Source organism: Rhinatrema bivittatum, chromosome 4, assembly GCF_901001135.1.
Source record: "Rhinatrema bivittatum chromosome 4, aRhiBiv1.1, whole genome shotgun sequence".
NCBI lineage: Eukaryota > Metazoa > Chordata > Amphibia > Gymnophiona > Rhinatrematidae > Rhinatrema > Rhinatrema bivittatum.
The window spans coordinates 394,119,727-394,141,580 of record NC_042618.1 but is presented as its reverse complement, the minus strand read 5'-3'; the positions used below and the strand labels follow the sequence as shown (position 1 = coordinate 394,141,580).

Here is a 21,854-nt window from a genome sequence, read left to right as displayed (position 1 = left end):
TCTTGCCATGAGACAGGAATCTAATTTGCTGGGTGCCATGTTTCTTCTCAGATATCCATGCAAAGATGTGTGTGATTACCTATAATAAAGATGTGTATATTTTTAATGCCCCTGAACAATTTAGAGTATTCCTAGACTCTAGGAAGAAGGTAAGGTTAACATCCTCCCCCATAGAGGATCAAGTTAAACTAGACCTATAGTATGGTTAAAATGGTAATATTCAAGCTTGTTATGCATAATCTGATGAAAGATTAATATTTCCTTGTGACTCCCTTATCATAGTTCTCCCCCACTTTGCACAAGATTGTGGTCTAAATTAAGACTTTTTCTTTTCTTTAAAATGTCTGTATGGACTGAAATTATTTTGAAATATGTTTCTGTATTTCTGAACAAATAAATACAAAATTAAAAAATAAAATAAAATAGAAATGAAGGTAGATAAAGACCAAAAAACCCAGCAGCGATTTTATGCACATTTACCCAAAGCAGATCAAACACCCATATGGACATGCCTCTAACGTCAATGTCAGCATGGATCCAAGACAGCCAATATCAGACTCAGACAAGTGAAAGCAACACACAGGAAACCCCATGCATTCAACTCACATTTCAGATTAGAATGCCACGACTGCCAAGAGAGGCAGAAATGGATACTGGTAATACTGCAATAAGAAGCATGTCAAAAAGTTTTGTTTGAAAGATTGGGGAATTACAAACCCCTAGTACATTTGCTGCCATCTTGGAGATGGGAACCCAAATAGTTGAGGCTACAGGCCCTTTTGGGATGGGGTCTCCAAAATTACTCACATTATCTGATAACAGCACCTGTACTGACCGAGAAAAGAAGAGACGTAGAAAAATCAGCCCTAAAGAATCATCAGATTGTTGCATTCGGCGGCCCACAGATCTGTCCCACAGACTGTGCTCTTATCTCTACCCGCAGAGCCCTCCAGTGACCCAGCACCGGCCTCCTCCTCTCGACGTGGCAGCAGGCCGCACAATGGCCCAACAGCATTCGGTGCAGCACTTGCAGCAGGATGCTGCCGTTCCTGGCCCTGATCCCCTTAGGGCACGTGCATGCCAACTGCTGGCAATTTAAAGGGCCAGAGGTAGTAATCTGGCAGAAGTGCCTCCTGATGACATCATAGTCTACTCGGTATTTAAGACCTTCCTGGACGTCCCTTCAAAGCCTCGGCAATAGGTTGACTCTGTTGGAGAAGTGCTTTGCCTTTGTGTTCCTGGTTCCTGATCCCTGATCCTTGCTTCCTGATTCCACTGTGAATCTTTCCTGAGTTCCATGTACTGTTCCTGGTTCCTTGGCAGTCTGGTTTGTCTTCTGAGTTCTTATATTCGTGGTCAGTCTTCCCTTGTCTGTCTTCAGCATCTCATCTGGCTCCTGTGGTCCCTCATCCTCCTTCCAATTCTTCATCCCTCATCTCATCGGATTGAACTTCTGGTTTGACCTTGGATTCGACTTCGATGCTGCTTAACCTCCGCTTGCCCCTGACCACTGCCTGTTCATCATTACTGATTGAGCTTTGCCTTCCCAGATCTCTGCCTGATCCACGACACTGAGTGAACTCCACCTGTCTCTGACCACAGCCTGAACTTGACTCCACTCGCCTGCTGCCTGTCTCAACCACTGCTTGCCCTGACTCTTTCTCCATGCTGGCCTGTAACCTCTTCTATGTGACAGATCTTCACCTCCACAGAGGCCCACGCCTAAGTACAGTCAGGGCTGCCTGGCACCCGAGGGCTCAATCTAAGGGGAATGAGGGCTGGTATTGGTGAAGCTCCATTTGGGCCCCTGCTTCAGTCAGCTCAGCCTGCCAATGGTGGGGACCTGCGGGGCTCTTCCCTGAAGGTAGCGCCAACTCCCCCTCGGCTAAGGGTCCACAGTCACAATGGCACAAATCCTCAAATTCCCTTAAGGATACCTCTTCACTAATAAAGAAAATCACCATTTCCCTGTTTGGGGAACCTGAACATGAACCTGAATCCAAAGTAGAACAAAACCCACCCTGAGTTGAAAGTGCTCCTCTTACAGTGGGAGATATATAGTGTCAGATTGTCTGTCTCTCTCTCTCTGTCCTGTCACTTGAGTATGCACGGTAGGGATCATTTTAAATGATACATGTGTACTTGAATGTATTCTTGTTTTTGGGCACACGTGCGCTCCTTTTAAAATGTACTTGTAAGTATTTAAGTGATGAGTTATGCTTTTTCCTTTTTCTAGGAGAAAAGTATTATTTCATGGAGTAATAATGTAATGGTTTATTTCCCCCACCTCTGCAGGGAGAAGAATGCTACTGTTAATTGCCATATTATGTATATTACAGTAACTTTGCTTTTATTACAGCAAAAGTAGTTCATTCACAACTGAGCAGTGAGAGTATTTTGTGAGAAGGAAATGTAGGCCTATGTATTTTCTGTGCCATTCTGCATCCAGACAATGAATAGTTCTGCATAATTCCTCATTCATGTAACTTTATATTTTCATTTTACCATGTGTCCCAGTAGAAGGGATGCAACTTTGCAGAAAAGTATCAAGATTTACAAATCGGGAAAAACACTGTTGTTGTTAGTTGTTATATCCAAGGAATAAACCCTCTTGTAGGAGTGTGGTAGTATTCTGTATCTGCATACCAAGTTAACCAAAGACAACTGAAATATTATGTAAGGTCTGCCTACTAGAACAGTTACAAAATCAGGTAACAGAGAACAGAATAGACTGAGGAAACTAAGGTAATATTTTCTTTCCTTCCAAACAGACTTGTGTGATTTGAACTCCTTTCTGGAAGCTCAGTTTGGACGCTGATAGAAAAGCTAGCTCTCGATAATGTTATGAAAGGCATACCATGAGTGCATGAAGGAAACAACTGAAAAGAATTATTTTATTAAGCATAAATGACCAGAGGTAGTTTCCAGAGGCTGTAGGAGGAAGCAAGAGAACAGGAGGATGCTGCCTTTCAGAAGTCTGACAGTGACAACTGTTATTGCTACTGCCAGAAAGCATGGTGCAGAATAATATTTCTTCCTCGGGGTCTCAGTTTAGTTTGAACTTGTCCACATTACATTTTATCTTCCATTTAGATGCCCAATCCCCCAGTCTCTCAAAGTCCTCTTGCAATTTCTCGTAATCAATTTGTGATCTAATGACATTGAATCATTTTGTATTATCTTTAATTTGATCACCTCACTCTTCTCTTCCTGTTCCAGATCACAATCCAGTGGGAGCTCGAGAGGAGGGGGATCATCTTCCTGGTGGCTGAAGAGGACTGATAAATATTGCTTTGGGACATTTTAGAAATTAAAAAGTTTTGGAGAGAGGTAAACTATTGGGGTATATTCTTTAGTGTGTGTGTGTTAGTTATAAAAAACTAGCCAAAAGGTAGGAAAAAGCTTAGTTTGTGTGTTTGTTACAAAAAGCTAGCCAAAAGGGTTTGTGTCTTTCCCTCCCTTCCACCCACCCTTGCACTAGAGAAAGTATATAGAAAGAAGAGTGACCAAAATGATAAAGGGTATAGAATGGCTCCCTTATGAGAAAAGGCTAAAGAGGTTAGGGCTATTCAGTCTGGAGAAGAAACTGCTGAGAGGGATATGATAGAGGTCTACAAAATCATGAAAAGACTTGAACAGGTAAATGTGAAATGGTTATTTACTTTTTTGGTAATACACAGACTAGGGCTATTCCATTAAGTTAGCAAGCAGAACATTTAAAACAAATCAGAGAAAATTATTTTTCACTCAACTCACAACTAAGCTCTAGGAATTCATTGCCAGAGGATGTGGTTAAGGCAGCTAGTGTAGTTGGGTTTAAAAATGGTTTGGATAATTTCCTGGAGAAGTCAATAAACTACTATTAATCAATAGGCAATAGGGAATAACCACTGCTTGTGGCCAGCATTAGTAGCATGGGGTCTATTTAATGTTTGAGTACTTTACAGGTACTTGTGACTTGGATTGGCCACTGTTGGAGACAGGATACTGGACTTGGTGTGACGCAGTATGGCATATCTTATGTTCTTATTTATAAATATTTTAAAAAACACTGGCCCCAATACAGATCTCTGAGGCACTTCAGTACTTTCCTTTCTCTATTGAGAGAAATGACCTACTCTTTGTTTCCTATCCTTTAGCCAGTTACCAATCCACAATAACATATTGCCTCCTATCCTATGACTTTTTAATTTCTTGAGGAGTCTCTCATGAGGGTCTTTGTCAAATATCTTAACATCCATATACTCTATAAAAATCGACTCACCCTTGTCTATATTTGTTAACCATTTCAAAAGAATTTAACAGATTTGTAAGGCAAGATTTCCTTTTGTTAAATTAATGCTCTGTGCTATTAGTGATGGTCTATCCAGATGGCTAGCAAGTTTGTTCTTCATTGCAAGAAACTACATATATTGTCAGATGATTGTAATCTTAGTCCTATCATCATCATCATCAATATAGATGAGCTCGGACCGACATGCCGCGAATGCGCAGAAGGCAGCAGCTCTGACCGACATGCCGCGCATGCGTGGCCCAGAGAGCTCTGACCGACATGCCGTGCCGCACATGCATGGATGGGAGAGCTCTGACCGACATGCTGCGAATGCGCAGGAGAACAAACTTCTCACCCGTGTTAATGGGCGCAACAGTTTGTACTAAGATCTGTTGGTGCTAAATGATGTGGTTTTGACTGCCTTATGAGATACCATATAGGCAAGATTCATTCAACAGTTTTTGGTTACAATTTTGGAAGATAATTTGAAGATAATTTTATTATTTTCTGTGGTTATCGTTTGCTTTACTTTTTCCCTATGCTTAAATTAGCCATATAAAAACTCAGTTTCAAGAAGTAGTGTCTCAACTCACAAACTGAATTGCGGATTCAGTCAAAAGTTTCGGGGTTTTTTTACTACTACTATATCATTTATCAAGCGCTATTAGATATACACATACGTTTTTATACGTATATAGTTCAGTCATAACAACAATCATATAGGTTATTAATTGTGTCTTTTTGCTGGCAGGCCAAATCTGGAAAAGTCATATTCAAAATCTACCTTTTCTTACAATCTTGTGCTATAATTACTAGTTCAGTTTTATAATGCCCTACAAATTTTGCTGAAATGAAAAAAAATGACAGATAGCTCTGTTTTTTGGGGTTTTTTTTTTTTTTACAGGACTAGCCCTTTTTACGGTAGCTTTCGCTTAAATCCACCTCACGCCCTACCTCCCGACCGCAGCAGATGGCGCTGCGCGTTGAGGGAAGGCCGCATGCGCGGCCGCACAGTCTTCCATTTTGCAGGCCATACGGCAGGGGGCGCTACACTGGAAGCTGTTGCCACATGTGCGTTCTCTCTTTCGCTCTCGATTGTTGCAGCCAGCGTGCGAGCCCGCCCAGGATGTAGGACGTGATGCTTTTCTGGGATGAATTCCGCATGCGTAGTTGACTTGTTTCCCCGCTCTGTCTTTCTCTCCATGGTTTCCTTGACTACGGCAGGTGGCGCTGTGCAGGAACAGGCTCTTGCGTGCTCCACCCCTGCTTTCTCGGGTTCGTCGGATGTACGCTGTGATGTAGCTTCCTGTCAGGCCCGACGGCTTTGCTTCCCTGATTTGACTGAGTCGCGGCCCGGTAATAGGAGGCAGCCCCGCTCTCTCCACGCCGCCGAGATGCCTCTGGAGAATCTGGAAGAGGAGGGGCTGCCGAAGAACCCGGACCTGCGAATTGCGCAGCTCAAATTCCTGCTGAGCCTCGGCACGCCGTTCGGGGACTCGGTGGTGAAGCAGGAGCTGATGGATGCTGTCCGGCAGAACAGTGAGTGCCTTCCCCGGAACTGCACAGTCATGCGGGCCTCAACTAGAATCCCGGCCTCGAGTTATCCGCTGCCCCCGAGGCCTGTGCCAGATGGGTGCGGCGCACTTCTACTTTCAGCAGGGGTCCTAGGGAGGAGAGACGCGGGTTGCTGTTTTTTTCTCTGTGGGTTATTTCTTTTCGCAGAGCGGAGAGAGATGGTCTGTGACCCTCAACCTCTTTCTCCTTGGAGGGTGGGAAGCAAATTTCAAGAAGGAAGTGGAAAGAGGGCTCAAGTTGTTACTTGAGGGGGGGAAATACATTTTTCGTAGGTGAGATTATGACTTTCCAGCCTGCTGAGTCACGGTTGCGCGATGTGTCAGGTAGGGAGTTATATGAGACATAACGGACTGATGATTCATGTTCCGTTTCCATAAATCACAATATGGAGCTCTATCAGATAATTTTCAGGTTCCCATTGCCATAGTGATGACACCTTTATCGTGTCTGTCACCTTTATTTCCTGCGTCATTTATCAATTCAGTCATCAATGATCTCATCCTTAATAGTACATTTTTAAAGTTTATAACCATACTTAGTATTTTGGAACTCTTCAAAAATATCTGTGGTTGCTCTGAAAGTGTGAACGAAATAGCCATTTTTTGGCAAAATTATAAGAAAAATGATGATTGTGTATTTAGGGGGTTTTTTCCCTCTATATTGGGCCGCACCCAGGCCACTCTCCTGGGCGCGCAATTCAGTAAATAAAGATATGCAAGTTAGGGCCCACGGTAAAAGGAGGCGCTAGGGACGGCAGCGGGTTTGATAGCAGACGCTCAATTTTACCGGCAGCGGTTCTCGAACCTACTGACAGCCACGGGTTCGGAAAACGGATGCCGGCAAAACTGAGCATCCGTCTTCCAACCTGCGGGCAGATTTTTTATTTTTTTTTTTTAAATTTTCATTTTTGGGGCCTCCCAAAAAATATTGCTATGATATTAAGTCGGAGGGTGTACAGAAAAGCAGTTTTTTCTGTTTTTCTGTACACTTTCCCTGTGCCAGTCGAAATTAACTCCTGCCTGTCTGAGAGTAAAATGTGCAGCTTGGCTGCACGTTTTACTTTCTATATCGCGTGGGAATAACTAATAGGCCCATCAACATGCATTTGCATGTTGCGGGCGCTATTAGTTTTTGGGGGGTTGGACACACGTTTTCCTCGTGCTATTAATACCCCTTACTGTATAAGAGGTAATAGCGTGTCAAAAACGCGCGACCAAACAGGGGCTAATGGTGCGCGCAGCCAAGAGCGCCGTTCTGTATTGGCCTGTATGGTTGTAAAGTGGTTGGATTTCAAGTAGTAGTAGTTGTTGTTGTTATTTGCTATTAATGAAAATTTATAATCTGCAGATCTGAAATACTTGCAGCAGAAAACAAAATCACATTCATAATACAATGAACATACATAAAACATATGGTAATTGATTTTATTGTCAAAATCCTTATATACAGATTTTGTTATGGGGAACTGTGGTACTTGTGAGCTTCTACAGTCACTTTATGCTCTGGAAGTACCATCCCTGTGATGGTACTTCATACTGTAAAATTAGAAGTCAGATTATCGCTACTGTTATTTACTAGAGAAACCCCAAAAGGGAAAAATACACTAATGTAAAGATAATACAAATTTTATTCAGAAGTTATCCATGTCAGAATAAGTAAGCACTGCCTGTTAATAGCCAATTTAAAACAATCAAATATAGCATAACTAGGCTCATAGAAGTATCACAGCTGCGGCCTTCCTCCATCTACCGGATTGTGTGCAGGAATCAGAATGAGGCTTCTGTGTTATGTGGTTAAAATTTTGCAAAGTATACTGATATCTGCTGCTCTGCTGCCACACTGTGCGAGCGGCTATACCAGCTTATAGCTTCTCTTTCTTTTCATCTTGGCTTCTAGATTGACTGTTTTTGGCATAGAAACATGGCAAATTTTGACATAATTGTTCAAGCAAAGTTGCCCTATTCAAATTAGTGTCCAGAGAATTTTCTCTCAACAATAGTTGGAGTGTGTCATTCACAGCACTTTAGATTTCGTAGCCACCTCTCCCAGATAGTGACAACATATTCAACATAGTAGTAAACAGGGCCTGCCATAGTTCACATATAGTTCAAATGTAATATACGAAATAGATTCTGTATGGTGTCCACTGTGCCTGGGTTCCCCCTGAGGAAACCTTTACTGGCGAAACAAGGGCCTTGTTGGGGCTTGTTATCTGTTAACCCAGGACATCACATACCATAGTTTGTCATCTCTTTGTTTGTATGGGATCGGTATATAAAAGGACTTTTATTAAATCTTGTCCTTTTATGTACCGATCCCTTTCTTCGTTTTTATCACTGTGCAGCTATCTTGGATCGGCTTCCGCTTTGTTTTTTAGGACCAGTATTTTTGTATGGCCACAAAGATATACACAATCTATTTAAATGTGCTTTATGTAATACATTAACATGTAATGTGGTTTTGTACATGTACACTAATGATTGATACAGTCATATGTAATGAAGATTTGACAGACATCTGACTGTTAAATAACTATTTTGTAATACATTTTTTGCCCACGTTTTGAGCTTCTATTAGATTGAATCCTAGAATTATTTGTTAAACAAATACACATTGTACTATATTTGATTGTTTTAAATTGACTATAACAGGCAGTGCTCACGTACTTTAACATGGATAACTTTTGAATAAAATTGTTTTTTATTATCTTAAATATGTAATCATAGAAGGTGCTCAGTAAATAAGCAGAAAAACATTCCAAAGGAATGGACAAAAGAGTACTAATATTGTTGATATGGTATTAATTAAAACAGAAATATTTATTAATCATTCACTGAAAAATAAAATTAAAATAAATGAACTCCTTAACATTAACAAATCTGGCACAAACAATCATGTGACCCTTAGACAAATAAGTATTGATAAGTTAAACATGAATCAGTTGCAGACTGTGCACTCCTGTGGCATGAGGGCTAATACATTTGTTGTCAATGCTGGGTCATCATGGCACAATTACTTTCAAGTAGACCTAAGTATGTTACAGCAATAATGAATACGAAAACTGTTTAAGCACGAGATATGCTTTACCTTGAAAAAATACATGACAATGTTGGAAAGGACAAAAAATGAGTAGTCAGTCTATTATCCAATAAGTGCTTGGATAATAGACTGACTACTCAAATAGGTAAGGTGTTCCTCCTGGGTGTTATGAGTTCCTGCCTGTGAGAATGCACAGCGGGAGGAAGGCTTAGCCACTGTATATACATTTTCAATTGTGATCCTTATCATGAGGCAGCCTGAAGAGGGGGGGGTCTGCCTGTGTTTCAGACACAGTGGATTTTTATTGAGATGCGCGTTTCTCCTTGCCTGACTGTCTCATTCCTTCAGCATGTTGAGTTAAGTCTGTTTCTGTTTTCTCTGCACTCTAATTGGCCACTTGATGTTCAGTAACCTTTCTACTCACTTTCAGGCCGATTCAGTAAAAACGCGGGAGAGCGGACGAACGCCCGCTCTCCCGGCACGCGCACCGGCAACTTGCCGGTGCACGCGATGCAGTATGTAAATGAGGTGGTGCGGTAGAAACGGGCAAAAGGAGGCGCTAGGGATGCTAGAGACGCGTCCCTAGCGCCTCCTTTTGACCCAGAGCAGCGGCTGTCAGCGGGTTTGACAGCCGACGCTCAATTTTGCTAGCGTCGGTTCTCGAGCCCGCTGACAGCCACGGGCTTGGAAACCGGATGCTGGCAAAATTGAGCGTCCGGTTTTCGGCCCGACAGCCACCGGCCCAATTTTAATTTTTTTTTACTGCTTTTCTGTGCACTTTCCCGGTGCCAGCAGAAACTAGCGCTTACCTTTGGGTAGGCGCTAATTTCTTAGAGTAAAATGTGCGGCTTGGCTGCACATTTTACTTACTGTATCCCACGCGCATACCTAATAGGGCCCTCAACATGCAAATGCTATTAGGTGCCACGGGTTGGACGCATGTTTTCCGCCCCTTACTGAATAAGGGGTAAGGGAAAACGCGCATCCAAGAGCAGGCTAACAGTGCGCTCTGTCGTCCCGATTATTTGAAACTTCTGCACCAGTAGGCAATTCATCAGTAATTAACAAGTCAATTGGCATTTTAGCTCACATACTCTTGGTTTCTTTCCCTGTTAGATGAGAAGCTACCAAAGACCATCGAGTCTTTTGTATACCAGGGGTTCCCCCTGAGGAAGCCGATTTTGGCGAAGCAAGGGCCTTGTCTGGGCAATTGAACCATACCACGGAGGGAAACCTTATCTATTTGTTTTCTGATTTATTGCAAGCACTTTTTGGATAATACCCTGGCTGCTCATTTTTTGTACTTTCCACATTGTCATTGTATTTGTCAAGGTAAAGCAAATCTCGTGTTTAAATGGTTTTCGTTTTCATTATTGTTGTAACATACTTAGGTCTACTTGAAAGTAATTGTGCCATGATGGCCAAGCATTGACATTATCAATACTTCTTTGTATAAGGGTCACATGATTTTGTTTGTGCCACATTTGTTAACAATAAGGTGTTCATTTATTTTAATTTTTTTGTGAATGATTAATAAAAAAATTCTGTTAATACCATATCAACAAGATCTGTGCTTTTTTTTGTCCAGTCCTTTGGAATGTTTTTCTGCTTGTTTATTGAGCATCTTATATGATTACATATTATCTGGTGCGCTCTCTCTCTTTCTATAGATATATATAGATATACCAAAAAGATCAGGCAATATGTATCACTAACCAGTGCTTAATGGGGTAGATTTTCAGACGAGCGCGAACAGCCTACTTTTGTTTGCGCTCCAGGCGCAAACAAAAGTACGCTGGATTTTAGTAGATACGCGCGTAGTCGCGCGTATCGGCTAAAATCCTGGATCGGCGCGCGCAAGGCTATCGATTTCGTATAGCCTGCGCGCGCCGAGCCGCGCTGCCTACCCCCGTTCCCTCCTAGGCCGCTCCGAAATCGGAGCGGCCTAGAAGGGAACTTTCCTTTGCCTTCCCCTCCCTTCCCCTACCTAACCCACCCGCCCGGCCCTGTCTAAACCCCCATCCTACCTTTGTCGGGGGATTTACGCCTCCCTCCGGGAGTGGGCGTGTCGGGAGGCGTGTCGGGGGCGGGTACGGAGGGCGTGGCCACGCCCCCGGGCCGTAGCCACGCCCCCGTACCCGCCCCCGCAACGCCGCGTGCTCCGGCCCCGCCCCCGACACGCCTCCCGACACGCCCACTCCGAAACCCCCGGGACTTACACGAGTCCCGGGGTTCTGCGCGCGCCGGTGAGCCTATGTAAAATAGGCTCACCGGCGCGCAGGGCCCTGCTCGCGTAAATCCGCCCGGTTTTGGGCGGATTTACGCGAGCAGGGCTCTGAAAATCCGCCCCATTATGTATAAGAAAAAATACACTCTAAAGAGTGGGGTAAAAACACTTAACTTCCTCAAAAAAGCTTATGTATAGTAAAAATAAAAAATCAGTTTATTGCAGAAATCCTTTAATCATATATATGTATCAGACAGAATATTCACATGTCAAGTAGAAAAAAACTACATGGCACTAAGGCACCAGAACTCTAATAGTCCTATAAGAACCACGTAGAGAAACAGTTTAAAAAGCAACTCAAAAATAACCAACACATTTGTATCTTATAATGTGTGTGTATATATTTATTTTATTTCGGATTTTTATATACCGACATTCTCAATACAAGTATCGAATCAGGTCGGTTTACATATAACAAAACTTTCGCACAAATGGCGTTACATGGAACAACGTTTCTTAACATATAACGTATAACATATAGCATTTAGCATATAACCTATAACATATAGATATTAATAATAGATTAAATTATGTGTGTGTGTGTGTATATGTTTAAACACCAAATTCAAAAATGTTAATCAAACAGCAAATTTAGTTTTATTAAAATGTTACTGAGATTCCAACTACCTAAAACCACTCCCATAATCACTCACACACAGACATCAGCCAGCCCTGGTATTGATCCTTATCTGAAGCAATTTACTTCAAATATTCAAAATAGTTTTCTTGGAACATAGTTTTACAACATGCTAGGAAAACTAGTAGGATCAGATATATTTTGTAAAATAAGTGATTTATGAAAATAAATGAATTGTTATAAAAACTTTGTAGGTATACAAAGTACAATTTCAAGGCATTTTCCTTATTTCTGGTAGTCCTTTACATTTAAAGATCAAATATGTAAAACAAATTGTACAATTCCTAGATTTATGGGTCAAATGTGAATACAGTAATTGTATTTTTCAGATATGGCACCATATTATGAAGGACTTTGTAAACAGCTTGACTGGGTAGTAGATACTGACCTGTTAAGTAAAATGAAAAAAGCTAATGAAGAAGAGTTAAAAAGACTTGATGATGAACTTGAAGATGCAGAAAAAAATTTAGGAGAAAGTGAAATCCGTGATGCAATGATGGCAAGAGCAGAGTACTTGTGTCGGATTGGGGACAAGGCAAGTTTGTTTACTTTCTGCAATTTATTTTAGTCAAAGAGTTATATATTCATTAAGTATCTTGGTAAATATACATGGATCTGGATGTATAGAATGGTTTTTGAAAATATTTGTCATTAAGTGCTTTATCATATGTCCATAATTGATTGGCATGGGTTTTTCAATTTTTCCACATGAAACAATGGGTTAATAAACTACAGTAGGCATAGAAAGTCTGTGCCCCTTCCAAAATGTTCATCTTTTTGTTGCCTTATAGCCTGAAGTAAAATGCATTAAAACCATGTTTCATGTATTCAAACATAAGAAATTACCATACTGGGTCAGATTGAGGGTCCATCAAGCCCAGCATCCTGTTTCCAACAGTGGAACAAAAGCACAGACCCAGTGAATTGACTCCATTTTGTTAAATTGTACTGATTAACATGATGTCAAGATAAATTTCCCATCGATAGCAGGGCTGAATTAGCCATGCTGTCATGGGAACTGTCAATCAGGCCCGGGAGGCAGAGCTTCAAAGTGATGTCAGAGCTTTGCTCTGTGGCTGCGCGTGAGTTCCCGCGCTGGAATCGACTCTCCTCAGTCTGTTTTTCTGCGCGCGGGATTGCACGCAGAGCTTCAGACCCTCCTCGGCTCTGAAGATTAAAAAACTACAAAAACAACAACATTCGTCTGAAAATGAAAGAACAAAAATGCGCCGACCATCATGGTGATGCGTCAACGGCGTCGGTGAGCCAGGCAATCAAAAAGCCCGCGCCGCAAACCGAGGCTTCGGTCAAGCCGCATGGCACGCCTGCGCCGCGAAGCGCCTTACTGGCGCAGACGCAGGGCGCTCTCTCGGCACCGAGACATGGCGCATCTTCATCTGTGCCGACGCATGGCGCACCTGGTCTAGCAACGCTCGACGCAACACCAATGCAGAAGCGAACCTCGAAGATGGCGCCCGCCGCGGAGAAGCATAAGAAAAGGAAACATGCGTCGACGACACCGACGAAACAATCAACGCACCCACGGCGCATATCAACGCAGGAGCACTTGAAAACACACAGGATGTCTCCCATACGTCTGCTCCCGGCGCCAGCAACGCAGGCATCGATGCCGGGACTGAAAGCTGCTTACAGAACGACGCAGCCAACAGAAAAACGGGGGGGGGGGGGGGGGGGGGCGTCGACTAGTGCACATCCAAGCTGCTCCGGGTCATTCCCCCAATCCGAGAGCGAGGCACACCCACATGTTACATCTGTGTCCTTGGGATCTTCCTCGCCATCCCTGCAAGTTTTCTCAGACCTCTCCTCTGCGTCACATCACAGGTCCACAGGGGATGTGCTACAGGAGCCCCTCTTGAAAAAATGAAAATTATCAAAGGCTGCCCGGGCGACCCTAATCTCTCACCACTGCCAGACTCGGACATCCTCAAAGCGGCTGTACCACCGGGACGCTCCTCTGCTTCGCCTCGCCCTCCGATGCCTCCTCAAACAAAAGAGGCTTTCTTTAATTTGTCCATGGATCTCTCAGGCTTCTATGAGATCATGCAAGCTTCCTTCCATATGCCTGGTTCCTCGTCGAGCGGGGAGGGACAATCTCCACATCCCTCTACTCACAAGTCGCCCACAAGATCCAGGTCACCATCTCCGCGGGCCCAATTCCATCAGTCACCAGGGGTACCACCCGCACCAGAGCCCATCGTTCGACCAGTCTCTCCGGTGGTCTCTACTACGTCCTCTGATTCCTCCATGGCTACCCCTCCGACCCGGGAGAGGGACCTGTGGAACCTTACGCCCTACCGGAGGATTTAACAGATCCAAAGTTTTTGGATAAGATGGGCAAGGCGCTCAACATACAAATCCAAAAGGTGCCGGACCTGAGGGCCAACACCCTTGGCCTCTTAAAGATTGTTGACCTACCATCAGAACCCACCGCGCTACCCACACATGAGGTACTCAATTCAGTTCTGGAAAAATCCTGGGAGACACCCTTCACACTCCCGGCGGTGTCTCGAAAGACTGACCTCAATTATAAGATGCAACCGTCCCCGTATTATGCTACTACTCAATTACCGCATGCTTCCATTGTCATGGAGTCCGCCATGGCGAGGGCCAAAAAATCCAAACTTCACTCTGCAGCACCCCCGGGGAGGGACCTGCGATCCTTGGATGACTTTGCAAAGCGAGCTTTCCAGTCTTCAATGCTGGCAGCCAGGATCAACCATCATCAATTTTACATAGTACAGTACATCTACGAGTTGATCCAACGCGTAAAGGACATGTCCCAAGTTTCGGAACCCCCCTTCTGAAGCCCCGGAACTAATCCAAGACATGGAGGAGGCCACCAGGCATCTCTTGCGAACAGTTTATGAAGGATTTGAAGCCTCCTCGCGTACCTCTGCAGCGTTGATCGCAGCACGATGTATGGCCTGGCTTCGAGCAAGTTCCATCAGGGGCGACGTACACGACAAATTAGCTAACTTACCCTGTAAGGGAGACAGTTTGTTTGGTACCAGATTCCAGGAGACTATAGCCCAACTTAAAGAACAGTCAGTGGCAGTCCAGTCGCTCACCGCCCCACAACCATACTTCTCGACATGCAGATTTTATGCTCCCCCCCTAGGAGGCAGACTTTCCACCGGAGAGCAAACCACCCGTATGCGTCATACAGACCTGCTCCTTACCAACCTCAGGTTATGCCACAGATCCAGCCTTCACAAATTCGAAGGGGTCGTCCCCGCCCACAACGCCAACAGACTCAACAGCCGGCAACCTCCAATACACCGGCCCAGTCTTTTTAACTACACCCACGCCGCCATCAGAGAAGGTGTTAGCAGGGGGCATACAGATGAACGTCCAACATTGGCGGGCCATCACGATGGATCAGTGAGTACTGGACATTGTTCGTCTCTGCTACCGAATCCCTTTTCCCTCTCTACCTCAACTCCCTCACTTATCATTCAGAGGGACCAAGACCAATCTCACCCTCTTGGAAAGAGAAGTTTCCACCCTGTTACAGCAAAGGGCAATTCAATGCATTCCTCCATCTCATCAGAACACAGGGTTCTACTCCCCCCTATTTCCTCATACCCAAGAAATCGGGGGATCTCCGTCCCATCCTGGATCTCCGGGACCTCAACAAATACATTGCCAAAGAAAAGTTCAAGATGATATCACTAAAGGCCATCTTACCTCTGATCCAACCCAATGCATGGATGTGTTCGATAGACCTCAAGGATGCATACACATATTCCAATGCATCCTTCCTCCTGGCAATACCTATCTTTCCAATTCAAGGTGCTCCCCTTTGGTCTCTCAACAGCACCCCCGTGTGTTCACCAAGTGCATGGCAGTGGTGGTGGCGTTTCTCAGACAGCAAGGCATAATAATATTAACTTATCTCGACGATTGGCTAATAGTGGCTTCCACCCAAAGCACACTCCACCAACACCTCCATGACACAATAACTTGCCTCAACAAATTGGGTCTAGTAGTCAACTACCAGAAATCCCACCTGCAACCGTCTCAATGACTTCAATTCATAGGGGCCTGCCTGGACACTGTGAAACAGAGTGTTCCTGCCACAGGACAGACGGTCCACTATGCGCCACCTTTTTCGCCGTCTCAAGCTTACCCCATTCCCATCCGCCCATCAGGTGTCGTCCTGGGGCATATGGTGGCATCGATTCACACAGTGTCCAATACACGTCTCCATGTGCGGCAGATTCAGTAGGATCTCAAGAAGACAGTGGAAACAACATTCACAGCCGTTGACATACAAACTACGCTTAACGAAGCGCATGGTCCAAGAACTAGACTGGTGGCTACAACGCTCAACACTCACCAGGGGCGCCCCGTTTATCCTGCTCCCACACAATGCAGTACTCACCACAGATGCCTCCCGCAAAGGATGGGTAGCACATCTCAAACACCTACAAACTCAAGGTCAAGGGACCAGACAGGAGCAGTCCTACCAAATCAACTTCCTGGAACTACGACCGATACGATACGCCCTCAGAACCTTTGTTGCTCACCTCCAAGGTCACCGGGTAATGGTGTATACGGACAATCAAGTAGCCATGTTCTACATCAACAAACACGGAGGATCGGGCTCTTGGATCCTATGCAAAGAGGCCCTCACCATCTTCAAGTGGGCCAACAGTCACTCCATTCAGTTACAAGCTACTTATCTACCCGGCATTGCCAACACTCAAGCGGACAAATTGAGTCGAGTGTTCCACCCACACGAATGGTCCCTCCATCACGAGGTGGCGGAAACTCTCTTCCACAAGTGGGGAAGACCCTCGATAGACCTCTTCGCCACCAAATTCAACCGGAACGTGGCCCGCTTTTGCTCCGTGTGGCCCAGTCCCTGTAGGGACGCCCAGGATGCTTTTCTCATACCATGGACAGAACCGCTGAGTATGCTTTTCCACCGATTCCGCTCATCACACGTACTCTACAAAAGTGCATGCAGGATAGGGCTCAATTAATTCTGGTGGCACCCGCATGGCCTCGACAGCCATGGTACACACACCTGCAGAGATCCCTATCTTTCCTTTTCAAGAGAAAAGTCGCAATTGGGCCAATGACATCCTTTTTTACTCATGGTGGTGTCAGTATTCCACCTGATTCAAGTGATTGTCTTACCTGGATTCAGGAAAACGGAGTGTGAGGGCCAGAAGAAAGAGTTCTAATTCTTGAACATATGAAGTTACAAATGATTTCTGTAAATTGGACAGAATTTTTGTGTTAACACTAGGGGCCTGCAAAGGTGAAGCAGCCTCTAAAGCATCTGTTGCTTGCTGGATTAAGGAAGCAATAGTCACAGCCTATATAATAAAAGGTTAGCCAGTTCCAGGGGGAGACCTAAGGGCATCCTTCACTAGAGCACAGACAGCTTTCTTGGCAGAATACAGGTCGGTGGCCCCATGGTCTTCCCTGCCCTCATTTACAAAGCACTACAAGTCAAATCTTCAATAGAAGGATCCGGCATTTGCCATGAGGGTCCTGGGGCAGATCTAGGATATACCTACCTAGGATAGTTACTGCTTAGGTACATCCCACTTGTCTGGACTGTTCTGAAAGGATGATGAGAGAGGTGAAATTAAGTCCTTTCCTGCCTATTTCCTTTACTTGAGTCCTGCCAGACCAGTCCATAATCCACCCCAAAGGAAATTTGGGGGTTTAAAAAAAAGAGAATGAATATGAAAAGCAGAAGAAATAGAAAAGAGGAGAGAAATGTGGCCTGGAGAAGAAAGAACAGAGTTACTGCTCAATTTTTTTCTTTGCTCTTTTTATTAGTATTCAAGAGCCTTTTCTCTGCCAGGTATGGTAACTAATTTTAATTTTTTTTTTTTTTTAATCTTTTTTTATTAAAGATCCAGGGGAAGCTTACATATCAGCTTGGGCAAGAGACTACAAGCTATGTAGGGAAGAATAACAGGTCAAAAAGTTTGCCCTCTGCCTCCATCTGCTGGTAGGGAGGAACAATACCAACTTGTCTGGTCTTGCAGTTCTCAAGGAAAGGAAATTAGCAGGTAAGACCTTATTTCACCATTTTTTGATTTGTATTTATTGCAATCTGATATGAAAGCAATCTGCCAATCAATTTTTTTAAAATTTCCCCAAATTAGGAAGGCGCATTGACTGCATTCCGGAAAACCTACGACAAAACTGTGGCTTTGGGACATCGCTTAGATATTGTGTTCTATCTCCTGAGGATTGGCCTGTTCTATATGGATAATGACCTCATTACACGGAATACTGAAAAAGCAAAAAGGTAGCTGTGGGATTCTTTTTTTCTTTTTCCTTTGTTTTAGTGTACAAGTGGAAACTGTATAAGTTAATTACTTTTTCTGTGGTGTTCCTTTGATTTGTATTGCAAACATCTCACAGGGTTTCATATATCAAGTGTTGTGATGTTTTAATAGCTTTACGTTTTAGATATAAACATTTTTGTGCACTACAGTGCTATCACAAAACAAAACTACCAGTAACTCCACTTACTATGCCAGTATTTAAACATTGTGAAACAAAGTTCTCTTGTTAGGCATATTAAATGATATTTTGTCCTTTAACACCTTTTGCATTACAATAAACGTAAGCTTATGGGCTTCACTCTGTCACCTCAGGAGTGTTGGCAAAGAATGGATAGGAAACATCTGGAATAAGTACGGACAGAAAACATCTGAGAAATGTCTCAGAGCAGTGATCCCTCTGGAGTTTCATGGTCATGTGATCAGATCAATTTTTATTTTTTTAAATTCATTGATTGCCTGACCATTGGGCGGTGATATGATCATCTTATTGGTTTTGTGCATTTTATCAATGCAAAGCACCTTTTATCATTGCTCTGTTCATCCATATACATGTACTAGGAACCTTCTTCTTGAATTGGTTTCCCTGAAATTTGGTGGGAACACTACTGATGAATTTCAACCAAATCGATACATGGAGCAAGCTTTCAGTACAAGTGGTAGGAAAGCTGGGTCATCTGAGTAGCAAGTGAAAACTGGTGCTTATCACATCAGCACATTTGGGTGTCGGTCAGCTACAGTACCACCAAAATCACGGAAGTGCTCAGTAGCTGAATGTTGCTCAAAGAACAAAAGCATATTTCAGCCTAACACACCACAAACTCAACTACTTCACATTGCTTGCCATTCTATACCAACATTCACAAACTAAAAGATTACTTGTTATGAAATAAACATACCGTTTTCTAAAAACTTGCTAAGAATTTTGAGATTTTCTTTTTTTCTTTTACCTTGGCACTACTGTATTCTGTGAATTTGCTGCACTGCTTGTACATAGGTCCATCTGATTAGCAAAATCAATCAGAATTGTAGAAAAAACCATTCTATTTGTAATCATTTTTAAATTTGATTAAAAATTAGTATAATAGCAAGCACAGTGCCAAATTGTACCATTTGTTAGACCTAATATATATTTTAAAACATTTTTTTTCTTTAAGTCTTATTGAAGAAGGAGGTGACTGGGACCGGAGAAATCGCTTAAAAGTCTATCAGGGTCTTTACTGTGTGGCTATTCGAGATTTTAAGCAGGCGGCAGAGCTCTTTCTGGATACAGTGTCCACATTTACATCTTATGAACTGATGGATTATAAAACATTTGTAACATACACTGTGTATGTCAGCATGATTGCTCTTGAAAGACCTGATCTCAGAGAAAAGGTAATTTAAAAAAAAACAAACAAACCTTTCATTTGTAGGGAAGTTTGCCTGAATAAAGCATAAGAACTTAAATTTTATATGTACTACTTGAGCAGACCTATGGCATACTGTCAGCATCTGAGACAGATTACTTTGCACTTAATTGCTGAAGACATTTGTTCTGTTCTTTAGGTTATTAAAGGTGCAGAGATCCTAGAGGTGCTTCATAGTTTACCGACAGTGCGACAGTATCTTTTTTCATTGTATGAATGTCGGTACTCCGTTTTCTTCCAGTCATTGGGTAAGAATTGTTTTTTTGCTGCCTGTTAGTTGCCTTTACTTCAGCAAAGCACCCAGCCTCCTGTCAGGTGGGAAAGTGGCTAATGGTTGTAGATGACAACATTGGTAGCTGTAAGAAACATGCAATAAGACAGCAGATAAAGACCAAAAGGGTCATCATCTATTTTCCTTCCCTGTTGCAGTACTTTTACCTTTACTTCTTTACAATTAAGGATCTTTAATGGTTATCTTGAATACCCATTCTATATAAAAATATTTCTGTATGTTATGCCTTAGTTTACCCACTTTAATCCACGTCATGTTACTTTATTCTAAAATGTTCTTTCCACTAAAAAATAATGTTTGCATCATGTGCATTATTTATACCTTTTGGAAGTATTCAAATGTTTTTATCATATTTCCTGTCACTCCTCTCTCTCATATAGGATGTATTTATTTAGGCTGTTTCTTAGTCAACATCTGTCAAATTAAAATCTCAGAATGGACTCTTTCTGTATTTTTTCTACACATTGTTTCTCTTTTGCAAATAGTAGATACCGATAACATGGAAGAGCTTGATTTGTGAGTTTTCCTAAAATATCTCTGTTGCTTAGACGCTAGAGTAATGTAGCATCTTAAATTTCAAGTTGTTAATGCTAAAAGGTATGTTGGGGAAAATCAAGTGAATTTAATCTTGTAAACCCTCTGGTAGAAGAGAGTATTTTAAGATAGCAAAACATTTAATGAGTTAGATTTCATACAGTAAATTATTTTGCACATTTTCAATCTAAGAAGAACAGTATTTAAGTGTATTTGGGGGTTTTTTTTGTTTGTTTTTCAGCAACTGTAGAGCAGGAGCTCAAAAAGGATTGGCTGTTTGCTCCCCACTATCGCTATTATGTAAGAGAAATGAGAATCCATGCGTACAGCCAGTTATTAGAATCCTACAGGTCACTAACACTTGGCTACATGGCAGAAGCTTTTGGAGTCAGTGTGGAATTCATAGATCAGTAAGTCTAGCTTTCAGGCTTTATTTTACTCTAAAATTCATAATCTGTTTTTATTAATACATAGATTGTAGTGTATGACTGTTTACTAGGTTTTTCCAGAGATTCCTTCAGGGAATAAACTTCAGAAATGACCTTAGGGGAAAAAGCAAGTTTGCTTACCGTAAATGGTATTTCCGTAGATAGCAGGATGAATTAGCCATGCTGTCTGGACCTGGTAGTGACAGAGTTTTAACTCTGTACAGCTGCGCGGTCATCTTCCCGCGCAATTCTGTTTTCTCCTCCGTCTCTTTGTAGCCAAGCGAAGTGTATGGTAAAAGGAGTTGAGTAGGAGTTGAGTAGTATTAGACTGTCTAGGGAGGTGGGAGGGATCGCATGGCTAATTCATCCTATCTATGGAAACACCGTTTACAGTAAGCAAACTTGCTTTTTCCCATCGACAAGGCTGAATTAGCCATGCTCTCTGGACTCCCAAGCTCCCGGGTTGTGTCCAGGTAGTATGGCTTTTAAGTTCAGGACACCAATCCTTAAGCAGAGTAGACAGTCTCATCGCTTATCAAGGGTTGACAAGACTGCAGAACCCAGTGCTGCATCTGAAGATGCTTGTTTTTCAATACAGTAGTGTGATGTGAAGGTATGACGGGAAGACCAAGTTGCCGCTTTGCATATTTATTTATTTATTTGAAGAGTTTTATATACCGTTATTCGGTAAAGCCATCATAACGGTTTACATAGTGAAAAAAAATTTATTTTTCATGGAAGTTTGAGTAATTATTATTATCACATAGTGAACAAAACAGTAATAAACATAATATAACATTCTAGGAAGTAATATAAGGTTGGATGAGGAGGGAAATATGTTAGATTGTAGATTATAGTTATTAGTTCATTTGAGAGTTGGTATGAGCAGATGATTGAGGGTCCGTGAAGGATTTGCGAAATAGTAAAGTTTTTAGGTCCTTTTTGAAGGTTTTTATGTTGTGTTGAGTTCTCAAGTCTTCAGGTAGAGTGTTCCAAAGATTGGGGGAGGCGATGGAGAAGGCTCTCGCTTGTAAATGTTAGATGA

The 21,854-nt window shown here is 42.7% G+C and overlaps 1 protein-coding gene across 2 annotated transcripts in view; it reads left to right on the top strand.

Moving 5' to 3' along the window:
• Positions 1–5,430: 5,430 nt before the first annotated feature.
• Positions 5,431–21,854, top strand: part of PSMD6 (proteasome 26S subunit, non-ATPase 6) — a 38,279-nt gene continuing 21,855 nt past the window's right edge. Inside the window, exons 1-7 of one of the 2 annotated variants that reach the window (XM_029601024.1) lie at positions 5,431–5,812; positions 7,196–7,262; positions 12,141–12,346; positions 17,964–18,109; positions 19,304–19,523; positions 19,695–19,803; positions 20,623–20,791. In XM_029601024.1, the coding sequence (XP_029456884.1) occupies positions 7,241–7,262; positions 12,141–12,346; positions 17,964–18,109; positions 19,304–19,523; positions 19,695–19,803; positions 20,623–20,791 (872 nt within the window). In that variant the 5' untranslated portion in view covers positions 5,431–5,812; positions 7,196–7,240. The remainder of the gene's footprint in view (positions 5,813–7,195; positions 7,263–12,140; positions 12,347–17,963; positions 18,110–19,303; positions 19,524–19,694; positions 19,804–20,622; positions 20,792–21,854) is intronic. The other variant, XM_029601023.1, reaches the window with a different exon arrangement.